The following is a 21,258-nucleotide window of genomic DNA, read 5'->3' as shown; positions in this document are numbered from 1 at the left end:
CTGGAGAGGAAGGAGTTAAAAAGGCAGGAAATGGAGGAGAAGGAGAGAGAGAAAAGGGCAAGGAAGGAGAAAGAAAGACAAGAGAAGAGAAGCAGGAGAGAGAAAAAGACAAAAGGGAGGAGAAAGAGGAACATAAGAGGGAGGAGAAGGAGAGAAAAAGGCAGGAGAAGGAAGAGAAAGAGGAACAGACGAGGGAGAAGAAAGAGAGAAAAAGGCAGGAAAAGGAGGAGAAAGAGGAACAGACGAGGGAGAAGAAAGAGATAAAAAGGCAGGAAAAGGAGGAGAAAGGGGAACATAAGAGGGAGAGGAAGGAGAGAAAAAGACAGGAGAAAGAGGAACATAAGAGGGAGAAGAAGGAGAGAAAAAGGCAGGAGAAGGAAGAGAAAGAGGAACAGACGAGGGAGAAGAAAGAGAGAAAACGGCAGGAAAAGGAGGAGAAAGAGGAACAGAAGAGGGAGAAGAAGGAGAGAAAAAGACAGGAGAAGGAGGAAAAAGAGGAACATAAGGAGGAGGAGGAGGAGAGAGAAACAAAGGAGAAGGAGGAGAAAGCTCAACATAAGAGGGAGGATAAGGAGAAAAAAGACAGGAGAAGGAGGAGAAAGAGGAACATAAGTGGGAGAAGAAGGAGATAAAAGGTCAGGAGAAGGAGGAGAAAGAGGAACATAAGAAGGAGAAGAAGGAGATAAAAGGACAGGAGAAGGAGAAGAAAGAGGAACATAAGAAGGAGAAGAAGGAGAGAAAAGGACAGGCGAAGGAGAAAGAGGAACTTAAGAAGAAGACAGAAGGACAGGAGAAGGAGGAGAAAGAGGAACATAAGAAGGAGAAGAAGGAGATAAAAGGACAGGAGAAGGAGGAGAAAGAGGAACATCAGAAGGAGAAGAAGGAGAGGAAAAGACAGGAGAAGGTGGAGAAAGAGGAACATAAGAGGGAGAAGAAGGAGAGAAAAAGAGAGGAGAAGGAGGACAAAGAGGAACATAAGAGGGAGAAGAAGGAGAGAAAAAGGCAGGAAAAGGAGGAGAAAGAAGAACATAAGAGGGAGAAGAAGGCGAGAAAAAGACAGGAGAAGGTGGAGAAAGAGGAACATAAGAGGGAGAAGAAGGAGAGAAAAAGACAGGAGAAAGAGGAACATAAGAGGGAGAAGAAGGAGAGAAAAAGACAGGAGAAGGAGAAGAAAGAGGAACATAAGAGAGAGAAGAAGGAGAGAAAAAGGCAGGAGAAGGTGGAGAAAGAGGAGCATAAGAGGGAGAAGAAGGAGAGAAAAAGACAGGAGAAGGAGGAGAAAGAGGAACAGAAGAGGAAGAAGAAGGAGAGAAAAGGACAAGAGAAGGAGGAGAAAGAGGAACATAAGAGTGAAAAGAAGGAGAGGAAAAGACAGGAGAAGGAGGAGAAAGAGGAACATAAGAGGGAGAAGAAGGCGAGAAAAAGACAGGAAAAGGAGGAGAAAGAAGAACATAAGAGTGAAAAGAAGGAGAGGAAAAGACAGGAGAAGGAGGAGAAAGAGGAACATAAAAGGGAGAAGAAGGAGAGAAAAAGACAAGAGAAAGAGGAACATAAGAGGGAGAAGAAGGAGAGAAAAAGACAGGAGAAGGAGGAGAAAGAGGAACATAAGACGGAGAAGAAGGAGAGAAAATGACATGAAGATAAAGAGGAACATAAGAGGGAGAAGAAAGAGAGAAAAAGCAAGGAGAAGGAGGAGAAAGAGGAACATAAGAGGGAGAAGAAAGAGAGAAAAAGTAAGGAGAAGGAGGAGAAAGAGGAACATAAGAGGGAGAAGGAGAGGAAAAGGCAGGAGAAGGTGGAGAAAGAGGAACATAAGAGGGAGAAGAAGGAGAGAAAAAGACAGGAGAAGGAGGAGAAAGAGGAACATAAGAGGGAGAAGAAGGAGAGAAAAAGGCAGGAAAAGGAGGAGAAAGAAGAACATAAGAGGGAGAAGAAGGCGAGAAAAAGACAGGAGAAGGTGGAGAAAGAGGAACATAAGAGGGAGAAGAAGGAGAGAAAAAGACAGGAGAAAGAGGAACATAAGAGGGAGAAGAAGGAGAGAAAAAGACAGGAGAAGGAGAAGAAAGAGGAACATAAGAGAGAGAAGAAGGAGAGAAAAAGGCAGGAGAAGGTGGAGAAAGAGGAGCATAAGAGGGAGAAGAAGGAGAGAAAAAGACAGGAGAAGGAGGAGAAAGAGGAACAGAAGAGGAAGAAGAAGGAGAGAAAAGGACAAGAGAAGGAGGAGAAAGAGGAACATAAGAGGGAGAAGAAGGAGAGAAAAGGACAGGAGAAGGAGGAGAAAGAGGAACATAAGAGGGAGAAGAAGGATAGAAAAAGACAGGAGAAGGAGGAGAAAGAGGAACATAAGAGGGAGAAGAAGGAGAGAAAAAGAGAGGAGAAGGAGGACAAAGAGGAACATAAGAGGGAGAAGAAGGAGAGAAAAAGACAGGAGAAGGAGGAGAAAGAGGAACATAAGAGGGAGAAGAAGGAGAGAAAAAGGCAGGAAAAGGAGGAGAAAGAAGAACATAAGAGGGAGAAGAAGGCGAGAAAAAGACAGGAGAAGGTGGAGAAAGAGGAACATAAGAGGGAGAAGAAGGAGAGAAAAAGACAGGAGAAAGAGGAACATAAGAGGGAGAAGAAGGAGAGAAAAAGACAGGAGAAGGAGAAGAAAGAGGAACACAAGAGAGAGAAGAAGGAGAGAAAAAGGCAGGAGAAGGTGGAGAAAGAGGAACATAAGAGGGAGAAGAAGGAGAGAAAAAGACAGGAGAAGGAGGAGAAAGAGGAACATAAGAGGGAGAAGAAGGAGAGAAGGGGGCAAGGGCTTCTTGCCTCTGTGCGCGACCTCAGTGACCTCTGTGGGACTGATGCCAAAGCCACCCCTGAGTCAGCTAGCTGATCCTCACAATTTTGGAATAGAGTCGCAGGCCGCCAGTTGATGGTCACTGCTTTAAGCTTAAGGATTTTACATGACACGTGATTATTTTCAACACGCTGTTAATTGTCTGACCCCCTTTGATTCATATGGCAGTTTGTTATCTTTGGATGCTGAGGAAAGAAATAAATAGCATCAGTATCAGTTGTGTACCTTCTAAGATTACTTTGAAATGCTGATACTTCTCAGAGTTTAAAGCATGATCACATCAGGGTATGGATATATATTAATGCTATGCCCTTCAGTTTTCCAATCGTCACATTCATTTCTTCTTTTTTTTCTGACCCTGACCAGCACAACACCGGCAGGTCCAGAGCCACAACCTGCAGCACCATCCACAGCTACATCAGCTGCAGAGTGCATAATGACAGAGTGTGAGAGGCTTTAGACCTCACAGCTGTTCTGAGGAGTATTTCCAGTTAGGATGAAACAGAAGCTTCATGTGTCACAAGTCATCAGTGACTGCAGTCCTACTTTCCAATTTGCATTTATTTCCTTTAACAAAGTGGACCTGCAATGTAAAGGTCACCTGGACTTACTGGTCTAGTCCACCACCATCCTTTGCCATCAACCTACAGTGCTGTCTCCACCTGTAGAACAAGCCTTGACCAATCTGAAAACACTGCTGAGATTTGGGTCACTGGAAAAATTGTGGATCTCTGCTTTTCTTTTCTTCATGTCCAATACACAGTTTATAGTCTAGTTTAGTCTAGTTCATAGAAATATGATCTATATTAGTTTGGGGGGGCACTACATGACAGTTAAATATGAGGTCAGAGATGAATTTAATAAGATGAATTTTATTGCTGTTGGTACTGATTTCTTTTTACTTACCCCATAAGTATGTATTAATGTACTTGTATTAATAATAGCCAATTCTTATCTGTTCTTCACGTCCAATATACAGTTTACAGTCCAGTTTACAGAATAATATAATGTATTATTTTATGAGTAGGGGGCACTAGATGACGTCAGTGATGCATTGAACATTATTCCTACTGGTGATGACTATTTTTTATGATGATTTGATATTTGATTATATGCTGCAGCTGCAGCTCGGACACAGGAGATAAGCATGTTGACGTCAGGGACCCTGCTTCCTCCTGGTGGGAGCTGGCTTGATGGCCAGTCGCGTCCCCCAGAATAGGGGCCACTGGTGCATGTCTGCTGGGTTTATGTTAGGTCACGTCGTACTGACAAGGTTAGGGTGAAAGGTGAACAAGGATTGACCCAAATGCAGACACGTGGGGGTTTATTAACAAAAGAAAATAGCAAAAGGGCTTACGGGAAGGAACAAGCTAAATGGTAATTCCAAAAGCAAAAAGTCCAAACAGGAGAACAAATCTGCTAGAAGAAACCAAATCCAAAAATCGAACAAAAGGTCCAGGTGAAAAAACAAGGCAAAAGTTAAAAATCCCAGGAATCACTAGAGAACAATCACATAGACTCACAGGCTTGACGCAAGGAACAAAGATGACAACCTGACAATGACTGAGGGAAAAACACAGACTTAAATACCCAGGGGAGGACAGCTAATGAGACACAGGTGAAACAAATCAATCACTAAGGAGAGAAAACACAGGAAGTAAAACAAAACAGGACACATAAGGTGAACCTTAAGGTGAACATAAAACAGGAAGTGACAAAGCCCAGGCCATGACAAGTTCATGAATGGATAAATTCAGGTACTTTAATAAAGACAGGGGCAAGCTGGTGAAAAAACGTGTCATAATGTCTTGTTAATTATCGTTAACATCACATAGCCCCATAATTGAGCTGACAGTTACACTAACCTTACTGTTTTCAGTGTAAGCTAACTTAATAGCCATGCGGTCTCAACAGCACAGTCTCTTTATTTTCCCTCCACGACACGTTTCCTCCTTTACAGCAGCTGTCATAATACATAATGAAGCATAGCTAAGTTAGTACCTTTATCAAAGTGGAAGCTTTAAATATTTGAGTAAAGTCGACATAATCTTTGGTGGAGACCTTGAAATTGTTCACAGCTCTCGACTCACGATCTGTAGAGATCTGTGTAGAGGACTAACGTTGAGCTCATGGGTGAATTGACAAACACAGATAATACTCAGAGATAATACTCAGGTTTGTGATGAACTGCGTTTCGGATGCAAAGGTTCAGATCAAGTGGCAGCAGCAGGGACACTGACAAAAAGCTGCAGTCAAGTCTCACAGTGTCCAGCAGCCTTTAAAGAATATAACATTACAGGAATACACAGAAATATTTACATGATGTTAGATTCACGTGGAGGCTCCCTGTAGGTGGCAGCCCACGTTCGGATCGTGGAGCTGAAGCAGAAGAGACCCCTTACTTCTCCATGAAGATGAGCTCAGTTACAAACAACGTGTTATTCTTTTAAGTTTTTCTGTTGCTTCACAATAGTTAAAACCATTCTGGTATTCAATTTCACCTGCGCAGTTTGGATCCATCTACCATCAGCCTGCTCGAAAAACCACCTGTTCGTCTTCTGCTAAATGGCCTTAGGCGGGAGAAAGCACAAGTCAAGACGTAGGTCTCGCTTTCACTCTTAAAATATATGATCACTTACTTAAGAAATTGCTGCTTTAGTCCTTATCCAGATTGACTATTATTATTTGTCCTCTGCTTTCTGTGACACGATATCTGAGGAGCCAACTTCAAGCCAGCCTGAAGGGCAAGACATGTTCAGTGTTCAGAAAGCTATGAGTGATGTGTGATATGCTAAAGCTTTTCCAATGAATGTTACAGGTTAACCAAAAGAGCTCTTTTTATTAATGAACATTCAAACCAGGATCAGTGTGTTTCATGTACTGATGAGCTCAGAATTACATGTTTACAAGATCTGGTTAGTGCAAACGCTCTTTGGCCGAATTTTAAATGAGATCTTGATTTACTTTTGCAATAGATTTGGTAATTTTTCCTGATGGAAGCACTGGTAGTATAACAGATTTGTTTCTAATTATATACATTTACATTTATTTTGGTATTCATTTATGTTGTGCCATACATATTATTTAATTAATTAATCAGTCAGATATTTTGTTACTCCTTGCCCTCTTTTATGTCCACATGTTAGTTCCTACTTTTCTTGTGTTGGTACTGCACATTAGGGGGATGCACAGAGAGCGTATGAGATGAGAGCGTGGTTAGCCTTGGTTGATGAGCTGTTAATAAAGGAGCTGAACTGTCCTGCTGTGTTGGTGATGTAGTAGCATGGAAAATAGCAAAACCTGACAATAACTCACAATAAAGATAACTGTAAGCCGCCAGACCCACAGCCCTGAAGACGCTCGAGGCAAACCACCTTCTTAGGGTTACAGTATCATGATCTGTTCAAGTACAGTCAGAAATGTGAGCATCCAATGATAATTTCTGTTTTTACCGTTTCTGCTGATGATAAATGGTGTAATTCTGCTTTTCAAACCCGCTGGCAGGTTGCAGTGATCAGAGAGTTAATGTTTCTGCTTGTTTGGTTACTTCAAAACACATTTAACATTGTTGCTTTCAAGGCTGACTTTCAAGGTGTGCCATACTGGAACTGTCCAGGAACCATGCAAGTTTGAGCTGCACCAATTACTGCCACATGTCACAATCTGCCTCTCTGTCCTTCCCATCAACCACGTTCCCACGTGCTTAAACACATTCATCGCCATCAGCCCTGCAGATATTTAACCATCCCATTCACACTCATACTCTGTCAATTAATTCTAGTTCATTTGAGGAGTTTGTATTTTTTTTCTGTATTCAAGTTTCTGTTACATTCCTGTTTGTATTGTTGTTGTCTTTTTATTTGTATTGTTGAATAAAAAGACATTTTCCCAAAGGTATGGTGCATTTTATGCATCGGTGTCTGTTAGAAAAGTATTGGTACCTGTCAGATGCATCATGCTGTCATGACCCGTGCCATGCACGGCGGTTTTGTTTAGTTTTCCTCTCGATGTTTTGCCTTATTCAGTTTGTAAGTGTTCATTGTAGTGTTCTTTGTTCATGTTCGTTTCTCTGTTCTACTCTGTGTATTCCTTATGTCTTCTAGTCATGCCATGTGTTATGTGCTTGAGTCTTGTCTTAGTCCATAGTCATGCCATGTTTTATGTAAGAGTTTTTGTATTGTCTTAATCTGTACCCTTGCCCTGTCTTGTTTGTATTTTGTTAAGTTCCCCATTGTGTCTTGTCTTTGCCTGGTTTTGGTTACTTCCGGTTTTATTTTGAAGGTTCATGTTATGTGTCCTTTTGTTACTTTACTTCCTGTGTTTTCCCTCCCGTGTGATTGTCTGATCGTTTCCACCTGTGCGTCATTAGTGTTTTCCCCTAGTGTATTTAAGTCCGTGTCTTCCCTTTGTCCTCGTCGGTTCGTTGTCTGAGAAACCATAGTCAAAGTCATAGTCTGCGTTATCGTTATAATTCTTGCCATAGTCCCATAGTGAGTGTTTGTTGTGTTGTTTCTTTGTCATGTCCGAGTCTGGTTTCACGTAAGTGTTTCTGTGCTGTGTTAACTTTGTTCACGTCCGTGTCGTGTTTCATGTGTATGTCTCCTTGGTTTGCCTTTGTCCTTTGTTTCAGTCCCTGTAAATTTGTTTCTTGTCTTTGTTCTTGTCCACGCTGTGTTCTGTGAGTTTTCCTCTTATTATTTGCATAGTCAAGCTTTGTTTTGTTTTCGCTAACTATAGCCGAATTTCAGTTCCTTGTTAGTTTGTCCCTTGGTTTTGTTTTATTTAATAGTAGTGTTGTCTCCCGAGTTCTCAAGAAGTGATTTTGTTTCTGTTAAGTTCTCAAGGTCTTTCATAGCTTTTGTTTTCCTCCTTCGGGAGCGCTTTCTGTTCTTTATTTTATTTATAGGTTATTCCTAGTCATGTCATTAGTCCTGCCCCAGTTCATGTAATTGAGTTTCTAGTCTTGTCTTGTTATAGTTCTGCCACAGTTTATGTAATTGAGTTTGTAGTCTTCTTTTGTTATAGTCCGCCACGTTTTGTGTTAGAGTATCTGTGCTGCCCCTGTCTCATCCATGCCCCATTGTTTTGAGTTAGCGTGTTTCTATCGCTCAGTTTTTTCCCCCTCAGTGTTCCCTCGTTGTATGTATAGCCCTTGTCCCTAGAGTGTGTTTTATTATAGTTTCCTTACTTGTAGATTTTCGTTGTGACTCAATAAACGTATTAATTTGATTCTAGTGCATTCCTTAGTTTGTCTGTGTTCATGTCCTTCCAGTCGTGAGTGGTTTTCCGTGTCTTGTCTGTGATCATGTCCATGCCACGTCTCTTGTAAGTGTTATCTGGTCTTGTCTTTGTGTTACCTTGCCATGTACCTTGTCAATGTTTTCCCATAGTGTCTTACCATAGTCTACGTCCCCTTTGTTTGTCTGCACCTGGGTTCAACCCTTAGATTCCCCTCAGTTTCCCTAGTTCCCCCCTTCCTGACACATGCCCATTCAAACTAAGAAGGCATTCCAGGCAGTTCAGGAGCAGTGTTATCTGTAGGAGCTATTGAATTGCTATTGAATCACAGCATTCAATAGCAATTACAAAGAAAGATGGATATTGTGAATTTAGTCAGGAAGCTGCCTGGAAAATCCATTAGCAGCAATGTAAATGTAATGCAGTTGGCAGTTAATGGGCTAAAAAACACAAAATTAATCAGGGCCAGCTTGGAATCACTGTCAGTCATTTTGCAGTCTTGTTTCTGCAGCAACCACTGATACACAGTTAAAAATAGAAACAGAACAAAAGTTTTTAGATGCCAGCAAATATACAGCAACTGCTTTTTAAGCAAGAGATACGAAGTCACATGGATTTGTAGAATGCAGGAGAAGGACATTTATACAGAGAATTTCTAATCATCAGTGAATTAATATATAATTTCTGCACAAATATTTGTGAAGGTGATAGTAGACACTCTTTATTTATACCACAAAATACTATAATATGCCTCTATGTGGCTCAGACAACTTATCGAATAGCAGAAAGTCAAGCACTTCCTCAAATGTGTGCTGCTCGTACTGTGAAACATCTACTTGTAATTGGCTTTAACTCCATGATCACTTCTTGACTCTACATTTTAAAGTAAACATCTGTTTATTACACACAGGTGTCACAGCAGGTAAGGCTACAATACACCATCAGCTTGTTTAAAGCATGCGAACAAAGCCTGACAAACATTTGATGTGGACACACAATATGTGATGCAAGTACTATTCAAATTTTCATCAAGTTACTAATCTAAATTCAAATTTCATGTCATACCCTACTGGTGAGCTCAGAGTGGATGCTCTTGACGTAAGTCTCAGTGCGATCATTCCTCAGCTGCACAAAAGTGGGTCGCTCCAGTCGCATCCTAATAGCCCCAGCAATGTTGTTAAAGGTGGAAACCAGCTGTTCAACCTGCTCTGCACAGCGGTGGGGGTAGAAGATGGCCCGCATATTCACAGGGATCTAAGAGCAAGATGGTTGAGTTGGTGAAGAAAACAAATTAATGCGGCAGCCATTCCTGAGGCCGAGGCAAACTAACATATGAGGCTACCATCACTGCAGAGAGTTTGACAATTAAGCCCACACAGATCACAGGATGGACAATTTTGCTGCCTCACTTCCTCAACTATCCAGTTGATAAGATTTGTTTTATGAAAAATGAGGAGGAGCACCAGAGATTTCTCTTAAACACTCACAGAGCTTATTGAAGCTTTCCTGACAATCTCTCTGGACCAGGATGCATCAGCACCAGTGGCAAAGGATGAAGACTGCAGACAGATGGTTTCGGCAGGCAGAGTTCTACCTTTGATCTGGAACGTAGAGGAAATCAACACACAACATACTGTCAAAATAAAAGTGTGGTACCAAGGGAAAAACAACAATGGACTGGGGACACATGGAGAGCAAAAAGCAAGAGCAAAATGAAAAAGGCTACCACGTATCATCACTATATTCTAGTGTTGTCCTACCTACCTGCTGCACCACGGTGCACCTATCAGACAGTCGAGCTGTATTTGAATATTCTACAGATATTGACATACTTGATGGTTTTAAATCATGAGTGTTTCTCTCCTTTTACATTTTGCAGACTGACAAATCTGTTAAAATGTGGCTTAAATCCAGTCAGAAGTGACTGTATTGTTGGACTGAAAGGGAGTGTGATATTAGACAAACATTGCATTTTTATTTCAAAAAAGCCCACTGACACATTTGCGTTACTGTCTTGCCCTGCGAGAAACTGTTGCATTGTTTATATATGGACTTCAAAAACGTTTCTTTGAGGTAACACATAATGTTTAGTATGGAGTATTCAAAGTGGAATCTGAATATAGCAGCAGAGCCTCACTGTCAGGATTTGTGAGCTGATCTCCAGTCCCCATCGGCTGAGCTCCTTCAGACTCTCAGGGTTGGTGCTGATGTTCTTCAGAAGCTGGTTTATTGAGTGGCTGTGCTGCTCACTGCTCACATTGATGTGCCTGGTCAGGTCCTACAAAATATGAAAAAGACATTCTCACTGAGTCTGTTTCTACAAGTCCTAAGGCACATCCAGTCCTAAAGATTAGATTTGACCAATGAATTCCTAGTCTATACCAGTAAATCCAGTCCATACCAGTTTCTTTCTGGTATGGAACAATCACATTATAATACTGGTGTGAACTTGGCATCCTGACTCTAAACTATCATTACAGACCTACCATGTTTGCTTCATAACAATATAGCATTTCTTTAACTAATACATATTGTCTTCCACAATACAGAATTGATTTCTGATCTTTGCAGCCGTTTAGTGTCGGTGTGTGAAGGTCTGAGAGCAGCCTCAGAGAGGAAGAACATTGTGCTGACACATCAAATGTACCCTCATAGCTCTGGAGTCCTTCTTCATTTTCTCAGGGATTCCCGTCATGAAGGAAAGCTCTGGTACTAAAAGGATCTCTCCAGTGATGACTTGCTGCAATAAATCAATATTATACAATTACCTGTTGAGTTCAGTGTTTACTGCTCACATTGCAAAAATTTCCCACATAATTTCCACTTTGTGTCGTTATGTTTCTGATGGATTCATGAACAACCAGAATTCACATGTATATGGAACAAGTATTACTGAAGCCTGAGTAGACTGTTCAAACAACAGCAGAGTGCCTCTCACACAGGAAAATGTGGGACAGCCTAAGTCATGATATGACAAACCTAATTCAGGCAATAGCAATTATTTTCATTTTGTGCATTTTAGTGCTTTTAAAGTCCTGACATGTCTGGATGACAAGACATATTGTAGCCACAAGGCTGTAGCCACCTGTATCAGATTGCCACAATCTGATACAGGAATTCAGGTCCTGTCAGCTGAGTGGTCCACCGTCAAGAGGTATGTTTAATCAAAGAAATACAGCTGACTGATGCTGAAGCGAGGTTGTACCTTGCCTCCTGGCTTGGACCTCTCCTTTGGCCGATGCATGAGCAGAGGCTGGTCCAACTCTTTGATCGCAATCCCATAGTTCTTGCTGTCAAAATGTGGAAGTCCATGCAATTCAGTGACAATAAATATGTGTTTCAATGAGAAGACAAAACACTAACAGCCACATATAAACTCGACTTCCACTGCTGCTCTGAAACTCTGATCATTTCAACAAAGGTCATTTCTGTGCCATCCATCAAAGTGAAGGTGTCTTTTGGTGATTTGTTCCACTCGATGGCATCAATGCGGTAGGTGCAGTTGTTGTAGTGGGTGATAATGATGCTGCCGATGAGTTCTTCGGTGCATTCGTCTTGGAAGTTGTCATTGCTCTGTTCGTACAGCACGTTCCTGACAGACAGCAGGGGTGAAAGGTCAGTTTTCTCTTTTCTGTTTAAACAGAAAGAGAAAAACTAGGGAAAGATTATTTCAATTTATAAAAAAATCTATAGATGTAATAGCTTCATTTGGCACATTCGCGGAGGGAAGGCTTATAGTCCGGGGTACAAATAACTGGTACGCAGGTACACATGTGTGACAAAAATCAGAAATGTGGAACATCCAGTTTCACAACACGTCTTTGTGTACCTGGCAGCAACTGAATTGGGTCTCCTGTGAACTACACTCTCAGAACTCAGGGCTCTTGTCTGGCTCAAGACGTAAAAAGTCATCAGCTGGCTGCAGGCCTTTTCCTATCGGCCCCTTTTCTCTGGAATAACCTCCCTGTTAACTTCTGACAGTCTGACTCTGTTGAGGCTTTAAATTGAAACTAAAAACTCACCCCCTCACCTTCTCTTTAAATCAGTCCTCAGATACCTCAGGCCTGCTACGACTTTCCTCCTGATGGGTCAGTCTCACTTTCAATGAATCTATTAACATTAGCATTTACAGTTCATATTTGTCCTGCTGATGCGAAATCAGCAAAGAAACTGGAAACTTTAACCACATTTCTCTACACTTGCTTGTTTTTGTTTCCCACATGCTGCCAAGCTGTGTGCACCTCTCTCTCCTCTAGTTTTCTCCCTCTCCTCTCTTTTCACTCAGGTGACCATCAGCTGTCAGGAGATTCAGTCTCTCCCGTATTAACTTAAGTTTAACTGATAAAACTGGCTTTTATTATGACTGATTATAGGGGATGCTGAGGCCCACTCCGCCCCACTGCCTGCATCCATGGGCTATGCTGTCCTGGGCAGCGGCGTGAACCATGCATGGATGTGACCCTCAGTACCTTGACTTCAAAGGATCACTGAAGATTCAAAGGATGTTATTCAATTTCTCCTTTAACTTTTCAGTACAATAAGAGATGAAGGGTCGTTCAGTGTGTTATTATGTACAGTATTATCTATATTTAAGTATCTATATCTGTCTATATATCTATGCATTTATTTTGGCCACAAACAGCATTTTAGTTGTTTCTTTTGAACTGATTTTAATCCAGTTATAGACGACCCCTGCACGCGCGTCTGCACTGTGTCAGACTGGAGGAGGATTGGGGGGGCGGGCGGTGAAAGTTCACCATCATGGCTCTCACGTATCAGGTGACAATGTAGAAAAGTTTGACTCTACAAGCGGCTGAAACCCAAAGCAGAAACAAGGCGACAGCAGAGGAAGCCAGCATGACGAGCGAGAGGGTTTCGGCGCTGAGCCTGGAGGATGAGGAGGACGCGGCTCTGGGATATTACGACGACGAAGACGACCTGGAGGCGTTTTCAGACGCCGAGCTGGGCTGCGAGGACGGAGGTAGGCGGATATTTGTTCGGCTCAGGAAGGTCACACGCCGGCGGGGGGCGAGGGGAGACGGTCCGGTTTCAGCTCAGCTCCGCAGTGTTTGCTGCTCGGACGTCTCAGTGTAGCTTCCGCGGCTAACGCTCCTAACTTTAGCTAGCCCGCTGTCCGGCTAGCTAACCGACGGGCTCCACTAAAATAAATGTCTGCGTCAGCGGACAACTTGGTGGGCGTTATCCGTTAAAGTTAGCTCCACCACCGCGGTGGAGGAGCGGAATACATTCAGCCTACTACAACTTCTTAACAGTATTAGTGGCTTCGTTACTCACTCATACAGTGCCAGTGAGGGTTTACAGCTGAGCAGCTGAAATGGACCTGCTACCTGCTGGTGATGTCTGACTTCACCGCAGGTTGAAACATGCTCAGTTCAGAAGGTTTGGGCTGTTAAGCTCTCAAAACTTGCTCTCTGTCAGAGTAATGGAAGAAAACGTCCAAGAGTCCACATGCAGTTGTGCATTTTAGCTCGGATTTCTGCTCTGAACATTAATGCAGATCACTACATTTTAAATAGATAATAGATCGTTTTGAACATAACATTTATAAATATTCAATACATATGTAACATTTAGACAAAAATAGTTTATTTGTGAGTAATCAACGGGGAAAGTCATATTCTTCCGTCTGAAAATGTGTGCAATTCTTCAGTCCATATCTTTAAAGGCTTTTATCTCAAAATGAGATTTTCTTCTCATACTCTGAGCCAGAAATGTCCATTTTAGCAGCACTTACACACATCTAGTTTTCCAGTTCTGCTCCCATCTGCTGTGTATATTTTTACAGAGGGGTTTGTCTATATTACATTCATAGCCTGATTTCTATAACAATGTTTGCAACTAAGAACACATTTATTTACATAATATCTCTTTTGCATATTGAAACATAACATTTCAGAACACTTGTAATGAAAAAAGTGTCTATTAATGTAAGTAATCTCTTCGTTAAGATGTTTACCATATTCATCTACTGTGTCTGCAGACTAGACGCATGAAAATAGTAGTTGATGTAGTTGAGTTGAGTAACTCACGATTTGTTTTACCCACAATATGCATATAGAAATTGCACCAAAGCTGAGCTGTGCGGACTATAGATGATATCTCCAAGTGGTATCGAATGATGTTTTGTGACTGGCTGTTGGACTGCAGTGTGGATCAGTCATGGATATGGACCTCTATGATGACACAAGCAAACAGCTGTCTAGACTCTGCGCACTTCTGTCTCCTGCTCATCTTCACTTTCCTCCCCCTTTCTTCTCATTGGGTCAGGAGACGAGTGGTAGAAAGGGAGGTATGGAAATGAGTGCGTTAGTAAATAGTTGCAGACTCACTGGCCTTCTGCTCTGCAGTTCTTTATGCCCACACTGAAATTTTAATGGGATCAAGTCAACTAGAGTTGAGATATAATGGGAGCTATTGTTTGATCAGACACTGTGTTGTTTACTTATTTACTGTACAGCGACTAAAGGCTCATCAATTCATGACTTGTCAAGTATGTGGCCTCAGTCTTTTCAGGCTACAGGAGAAAGCCTTTTTTCAAAGCAAGAATGTGGTACACACAAACACATGGGCGTGCACACACACACACACACACACACACACACACACACACACACACACACATTTGTCCTACTGTAGTACTGTACATTTGCCTTGGGGATTAGGAAACTCGTGCACACATCCTCTCATGTTCATACTGTCCTGCGTATTCAGTGTTTGCATATATAGGTACTAAAAGAACAACATTTAGAGCTACATGCTGTAGCTCATTTCTCAGCAATATTGTTAATTTGCATATTTAAAAGATATAGTCTTAATTGCAGCATTGCAACATAGCGGGATTTGTAGCAAACCCCTGCTCCACATACACACATCTCTCACTCCCACCTAAAAACTGGTCAGTACAACCAAGGTCAGATCAGCTGGTTATGAAGCTCGTTGTCGATGGCACCTTGGCAGTGGTAATGAGGGAGGGGTTAGTGGTTCTGTTCAGATAGGTACATCCTGCAGGTTTGTGTGGAACTCATGAAATTAAACAAACACTTAAAGCAAAATTTAACACCAAATCATAATGCCAATCTCTTAACATAAACATTATTCATAAGCTCTGGAGACACCACTACTGGACTCTGCCAGACGGTTGCATGTCTCACATGTGATCCTGCATTTACATAGTTAACGTGTAGAAAATTTGTAAAATGCCTTAGCAGTGATTTGAAAATCCATCCATCCTGCGAATAAAGATAACCCTGTAGTTAGTAGTGTGGAAGCGCTTTGGTTTTGAAACCTCACGTTTACTCTATTTATATTCATCACGATTTAATCACATTGTCAGTAAGATTGACATATATTATTATTATATTACTCTGCCATATCATAATATCATTTTGAATCACTATAACCCACATCTCCTGAGTAGTATTTGTAAATTGACTTTGACGTGTAAAATCAGTGGAGTCCCTCTTGAAGTCATTTATAAACCTGTAACTTGGTGGTTCTCTAATGCAAGTTTACCCTCCTAATTTATGGTGCCTCTGTCCTTTTATTGATGTGTAGTGTTGGGCTTCAGTGATTCCCTGAATGGGGAGGTCAAACCTCGTATACTGTTGATGGGCCTGCGGAGAAGCGGGAAGTCCTCAATCCAGAAGGTAGTTTTCCATAAAATGTCACCCAACGAGACCTTGTTCCTGGAGAGCACCAATAAGATCTGCAGAGAGGACGTCTCCAGCAGCTCCTTCGTCAGCTTCCAGATCTGGGACTTCCCCGGACAGATCGACTTCTTTGACCCCACCTTTGACTACGAAATGATCTTCCGTGGAACCGGAGCGCTAATCTTTGTCATCGACTCACAGGTCAGGCCACAAAGCCATATTATATAAGCAATTAATCCTTTATAATGTCCTGAAGGATTTCTTATTACCCTATTCAACATGCAGCCTTTTCAGTTTGCCGGCTGTCAGACAACTCCAGCCACCTGTCATTTCCAAGCTTGAGTTGGCAGGCGGCTCTAATTTGCACAGTAAGGTGACAAGTCGAAGTCGCTGTCTCTTGGCAAGGCACAGTCACTTCCTAGAGTCTCCAGTCGTCAGTGACCAGGACATAAACATCAGGAAATAGTCCAGCACATGAGCTCCCATAAAACCCTCAACGCAACATTTTTCCGCTTCAGTTTTTGTACACAAGAAAAATTAAATACAGCGTGTTAATTAGAGAAGTTAAGAGGTGTTTCACTGTTTCTAAGTGACCTCAACCATATTTCCTGAGACACAAGCAATATGCTTGAATCTCCCTTTTGTCATTTAGCCACCACACGTTATTTATAGATTTGGAGTCTCGCCTATTTTTTCCACCTGATGCGTGCAGTTCTCAGCAAAAATACTGACAGTGGAAATGATCTGCTGACAGTCAAATCAACATCATACCAGCTTTACACTACAGTTTAAATGTCTATATCTGTAGAATAATCTCTCAACCCTCTCTATCTCTCTCAAACCACTCATCATCATTATTGATGTCCATTAGCAAAGGCAAACTGGGGCTGGCAGTAGCTGCAGCAGCAAGGCTGTCTGTATGGCCAGCACGTGTGTGTGAGCCACAGCCGTTCGGTGAGGTAGCTGTCACACGCAGGTCGAGGTAGACAGTGTGTCCCGGCGTGTCTTTGACATTTCTGTTTTGACCTTTCCTAGTCCTTATCAGCAAACAACATTGGCCAGACTGTTTAGTCATCACTACAAAATTCACCCAAGAAAACTTTTGTAGTTCAAACCAAAGGAGGATCTGAACAGTCGATGGTATTGCTTTCTAAGTGATGTGAATCTTTTGTCTTTGTCATAATAGGATGATTACGTGGAGGCTCTGAGCAGACTACATCTCACAGTGACCAGGGCCTACAAAGTCAACCCGGACATTAACTTTGAGGTGTTCATCCACAAAGTGGATGGCCTCTCAGATGACCATAAGATCGAGAAGCAGAGGGACATTCACAAACGAGCCAACGATGACCTCGCAGATGCCGGCCTGGAGCAAATACACCTGAGGTGGGTTTTACCTGCAGATTTGTATATTTCATAATTTTAAATTTCAGTCTTAAATCTTTACAGTCAGCATTCTTCAATATGTTCATGCCATGGAAAGTGATAAATAGACTCACTGGAACTAAATCTGACACATTTGATGTGGGCCATTATAGAGAAAACTTTCAATAACTTTCTACTTTGTGCCAGGTGGTGATGTAACTTGTAGTTAAAAAGTAGTTGGAGAAATCATTGCAGTGAAATTTAACTTCATATAACTGCAATGCTCCAGAAAGGTGTGTAAGGGTCCTTTGACACCACCCAGAGAATCACTGCTCTAGATAAATAAATAGCCAAATGGAGATTAATGCTGGCAACTGAACTGCAGTACCTTTTGGGTAGTGACCAAAGTTTACATTTACTGATTTGAATTTAAATTTCACCAGTTTAAGTTTATATTTCAATAAATTTATTGTACAGATGCTTGTGTTTAGATCAGGGGTGTCAAACTCATTTCAAATCACGGGCCACATATGGCCTTGGTGGATGTCAAGTGGGCCGGACCATTAGAATTATACCATACATGCTATAAATAACCAAAATATCATGTCTTTCATTTGTTTTGGTGTAAAGAAGCACAAGAACATTAGGAAAATTATGAAATTTAATGAACATTCCTTTTACAAAACATTTCATATTTCCTTAGACAAATGTGCAATTTACTTTTATCATTCACATATATGCATTGCAACTGATCCCACTGTTTCTACAAAGGCACAAAACCTTAACAATAAAAAAAAAATATAGTAATGCATTTTAAGATTAAATGAGATTTATAAAGAAAGGAATTTTTAAACCATTTGCACATGTGCCTATAAAATCTATATTTAATCCCTGCCTACACCTTACAAACTAAGGAGAGTGCTGTTAAATGTGTAAAGAAGAAAGTATTCACATCTCCTGAATGTGTAAACTTCATACATGAAACGTACATACACATACAATACATACTGAAAATGTATGGAGTTGCATGAACAGTAGATTTCCACCATACTTTTATGTAGTGAAGCTGCTGACTAACATTAAATTGCCCATTTTTTAAATCACCACAGTAAGGATTCATATTCACAATGCTGTATTCTTCATTCTAAGGCAGCATTTTAAAGGCGTTAGTCTAGTCTGGACTTGTTTTTGTTCCTGATATTTGGCATCTTTTGGCCTGTACAAGTGCATCAATACCAGGTGTCATGTCCTGACTAGCTGACACTTTCAGAATGTCATTTAAGTGCTTGTTTGTGAGCCTTGAACGCATTTTTGTTTTATTGATATTCATTACTGAGAAGATTTGTTCACAAAGGTAGGTTGTTCCAAACATGCACAAAATTTTAGCAGCCAGGGCTGTTAATTTGGGGTACCCTGGTAGTAGATACTGGTAAAATTTGTCCAGACCTACGGAGGCAAATTTGCCCTTCAAATCTCCATCACATTGCAAATCAATTATTTCTAGCTGGATTTCGACCGGCAGATCAGAAGCTTTAACTGTGAAAGGTGAGCGAAAAACTGAAAATTCTGTCTCAAGTTCACCAAATACCTGAAAACGTTTCTCAAACTCCCACAGTAATCCTGCAATCCTGTCTTTGTACCGCTTCACGTCCGCACCAGGTCTGGTCACACACACATCTCTCAGACAGGGAAAATGAGCAGGGTTGCCACTTGCCAGTTGCGTCTCCCACAAAGTCAGCTTCAACTTAAATGCATGTATGTTGTCTTCTACGCTGATCAAAACAGCACCACTCTGCACCAATCTGCCCCTAGTGGACAATCCGTGAATTGCATCTTATTAAAAATATGAATTCCATGTCGTTTGTGCATTTTTTCCACTTTTAAATTATCCTGCGGGCCTGATCAAACCTCCTTGGGGGCCGGTTCCGGCCCGCGGGCCGTATGTTTGACACCCCTGGTTTAGATCGTATTTTAAACCACAAAAGAGTTTTGTGGAAAAGTATATCTTTATCATTATTGAAACATTTCTTCCTGTTCCACAGGAATTGTAATATTGTGACTGTAATACTGTTTGTGTGTGTGATAACCTTGAAATGCTAATGCTTTTTTGATTGGTGAAAAAGGATTTAACTGTGAAGTAGTTTGTTATTGAAACCTATTCTGAGACAGATTATTCTCCTTGATCTCTACAGCTTCTATTTAACCAGTATATACGACCACTCCATATTTGAGGCTTTCAGTAAAGTGGTCCAGAAGCTCATCCCACAGCTGCCTACACTGGAAAACCTGCTCAACATTTTCATATCTGTGAGTAATCCTGCTGCTGAATGAGCTGAATATATCTGAAAGACTAAAGACATTTAGTCTAATCTCTATGGAAACATTAGACCAGTGAGCTTCTGTATCTCCACTACATTTTGATAATCAAGTGGGATAACGCACATCGTAGTATATTGCATGTGCTGGTCCTCCTGTGCTGTACGATCCAGTCACTAGGTGGTAGTGACACATAACAGATATACTGGATGCGTTTCATGAATGCAGACGTTGCATGGAATGCCACCACTGAATTTCTTATGAAATTTTTTTTTTTTTTTGAGAAAACCGAAGAATATAAACTAGATCTGCCCACTGACATGCATTCATCATTGATACATACACATCTTTGGCTACCACACCATGCCAATGCCAACACTCCTGCACTTCTGTGGTACTTAAAATCTCACTGAATCCACGTCATAGCTTTATTGCCAAAGAGCGCGTAGAGCCACATTTATGTTGTATGTCAAATCAAATTAATATTTGCAAACCTCTGCTGATGCCACTCATTCAAAAACAGGCCCTACATTTTTCAGGTGAAATCTTATTCCAGTATCCATGTAATATTTACTTATTTTTGCTCCTTTTACTCTTTGTCTGTGTTGTTTACTGTCAAATTCTTTATTCACTGGGTTTCAAACCAATCTTTAATTTGATAGTGGCACTTAATGCCAATACAAATGATCTTTGATGGGTACCTATGGAACCTGTACAATGTCCCTTTCATGTCATAATAATGTACCTTGATAAAAGATTTTAAAATGTAAACCACACATTTAAATACATACATTAAACCGTTAACTATGATAACCATTTACTCAATGCAGTGGAACAAATGGTAAAATGTTACTGAAACATTACTTAAAATTTCAGCAAAATAAGTCCATAATGTATGACTTTTTCAATATACTAATATGGAAAGTGCTTGGGAAAAAGCACTGTGCAATGATGAACAAAGAAATTATCCACATAATGGACTTGGTTTATCCATTAGCTGGACTGGGCTCCAGCTCACCATTATCTTAAATCTGCCAATTACATTTTCAGTTAATTGATGAATTGTTTGGTCTGTAAAATGTTAGAAAATACTGAAGGAAATGCTTGTTGTGATTTCCCACAGCCTTGGGTAAGGTCTTCAGATGTCCCGTATTGTCCAACCAACAGTCCAAAACTCAAATATGTCCCGTTTACTGTTTTGTATGGTGATCAGATCCTAACTCTTCAGAAGACTGAATAACCCAGAGTTTGTCATTTTGTTAAAGAAATTACTAAAACAATAATGTGACTATTGATTGTCCATTAATTTTCTGTTGATGGACAAAAAGATGAATCTGCTGCAGCACTAACTGGACTGCTGTTCACTTTTGTAGATAGCCAGGATTGTTTTAACTTGTCTTGTGTATCCCAATAACTTTTTTTACCTGATCTACTTATTTTTATAATAATTGCATGTATATATTTTCATGTAAGTTTACGATTAGCAAGTTGTTTCAGTAAGTTTGACAGCTGAATATTCCATTTTTGTAGCTTGTATCACATCTTTCCTTGATGATTGCAGCACAGACGTCTGTTCCACTTGAGAAATGTCACTGAAATATAAAAACTGAGGCAAACTGTGCACTCTGCACAACTAATAATGAGCCCTACACAAAGGACCTCGCACTATTTTCAGAATTATACATACCACATTCATTCTACTCTCATGTGCAAACATTTTTATTCTCATGCACACATATTGTAACTCAATCATACATTGCCACCCCCTGTACATGCATTTAGTTTACATTTAACATTATACAGAATATATGGATGTAAGAACAGAATGTA

At 40.9% G+C, this 21,258-nt stretch overlaps 2 protein-coding genes across 2 annotated transcripts in view; one reads left to right on the top strand and one right to left on the bottom strand.

Moving 5' to 3' along the window:
• Positions 1 to 8,968: 8,968 nt before the first annotated feature.
• Positions 8,969 to 11,989, bottom strand: LOC121618591 (piwi-like protein 2). The gene is made up of 7 exons (XM_041954110.1): positions 11,907 to 11,989; positions 11,480 to 11,708; positions 11,283 to 11,435; positions 10,725 to 10,817; positions 10,215 to 10,355; positions 9,565 to 9,678; positions 8,969 to 9,331 (listed from the first exon to the last, which is right to left on the bottom strand). The coding sequence occupies exons 1-7, from the start codon at positions 11,987 to 11,989 to the stop codon at positions 9,137 to 9,139; spliced, it is 1,008 nt and encodes a 335-aa protein (XP_041810044.1). The 3' UTR covers positions 8,969 to 9,136.
• A 945-nt stretch (positions 11,990 to 12,934) lies between these two features.
• Positions 12,935 to 21,258, top strand: part of rragd (ras-related GTP binding D) — a 45,925-nt gene continuing 37,601 nt past the window's right edge. Inside the window, exons 1-4 of the mRNA XM_041954412.1 lie at positions 12,935 to 13,058; positions 15,653 to 15,948; positions 16,934 to 17,133; positions 19,305 to 19,419. Of these exons, the coding sequence (XP_041810346.1) occupies positions 12,935 to 13,058; positions 15,653 to 15,948; positions 16,934 to 17,133; positions 19,305 to 19,419 (735 nt within the window). The remainder of the gene's footprint in view (positions 13,059 to 15,652; positions 15,949 to 16,933; positions 17,134 to 19,304; positions 19,420 to 21,258) is intronic.

Source organism: Chelmon rostratus, chromosome 15 (assembly GCF_017976325.1).
Source record: "Chelmon rostratus isolate fCheRos1 chromosome 15, fCheRos1.pri, whole genome shotgun sequence".
In the NCBI taxonomy this organism is placed as follows: domain Eukaryota; kingdom Metazoa; phylum Chordata; class Actinopteri; order Chaetodontiformes; family Chaetodontidae; genus Chelmon; species Chelmon rostratus.
Note: the sequence above shows the minus strand (reverse complement) of the source record. Positions and strands in the feature narration are given on the sequence as shown.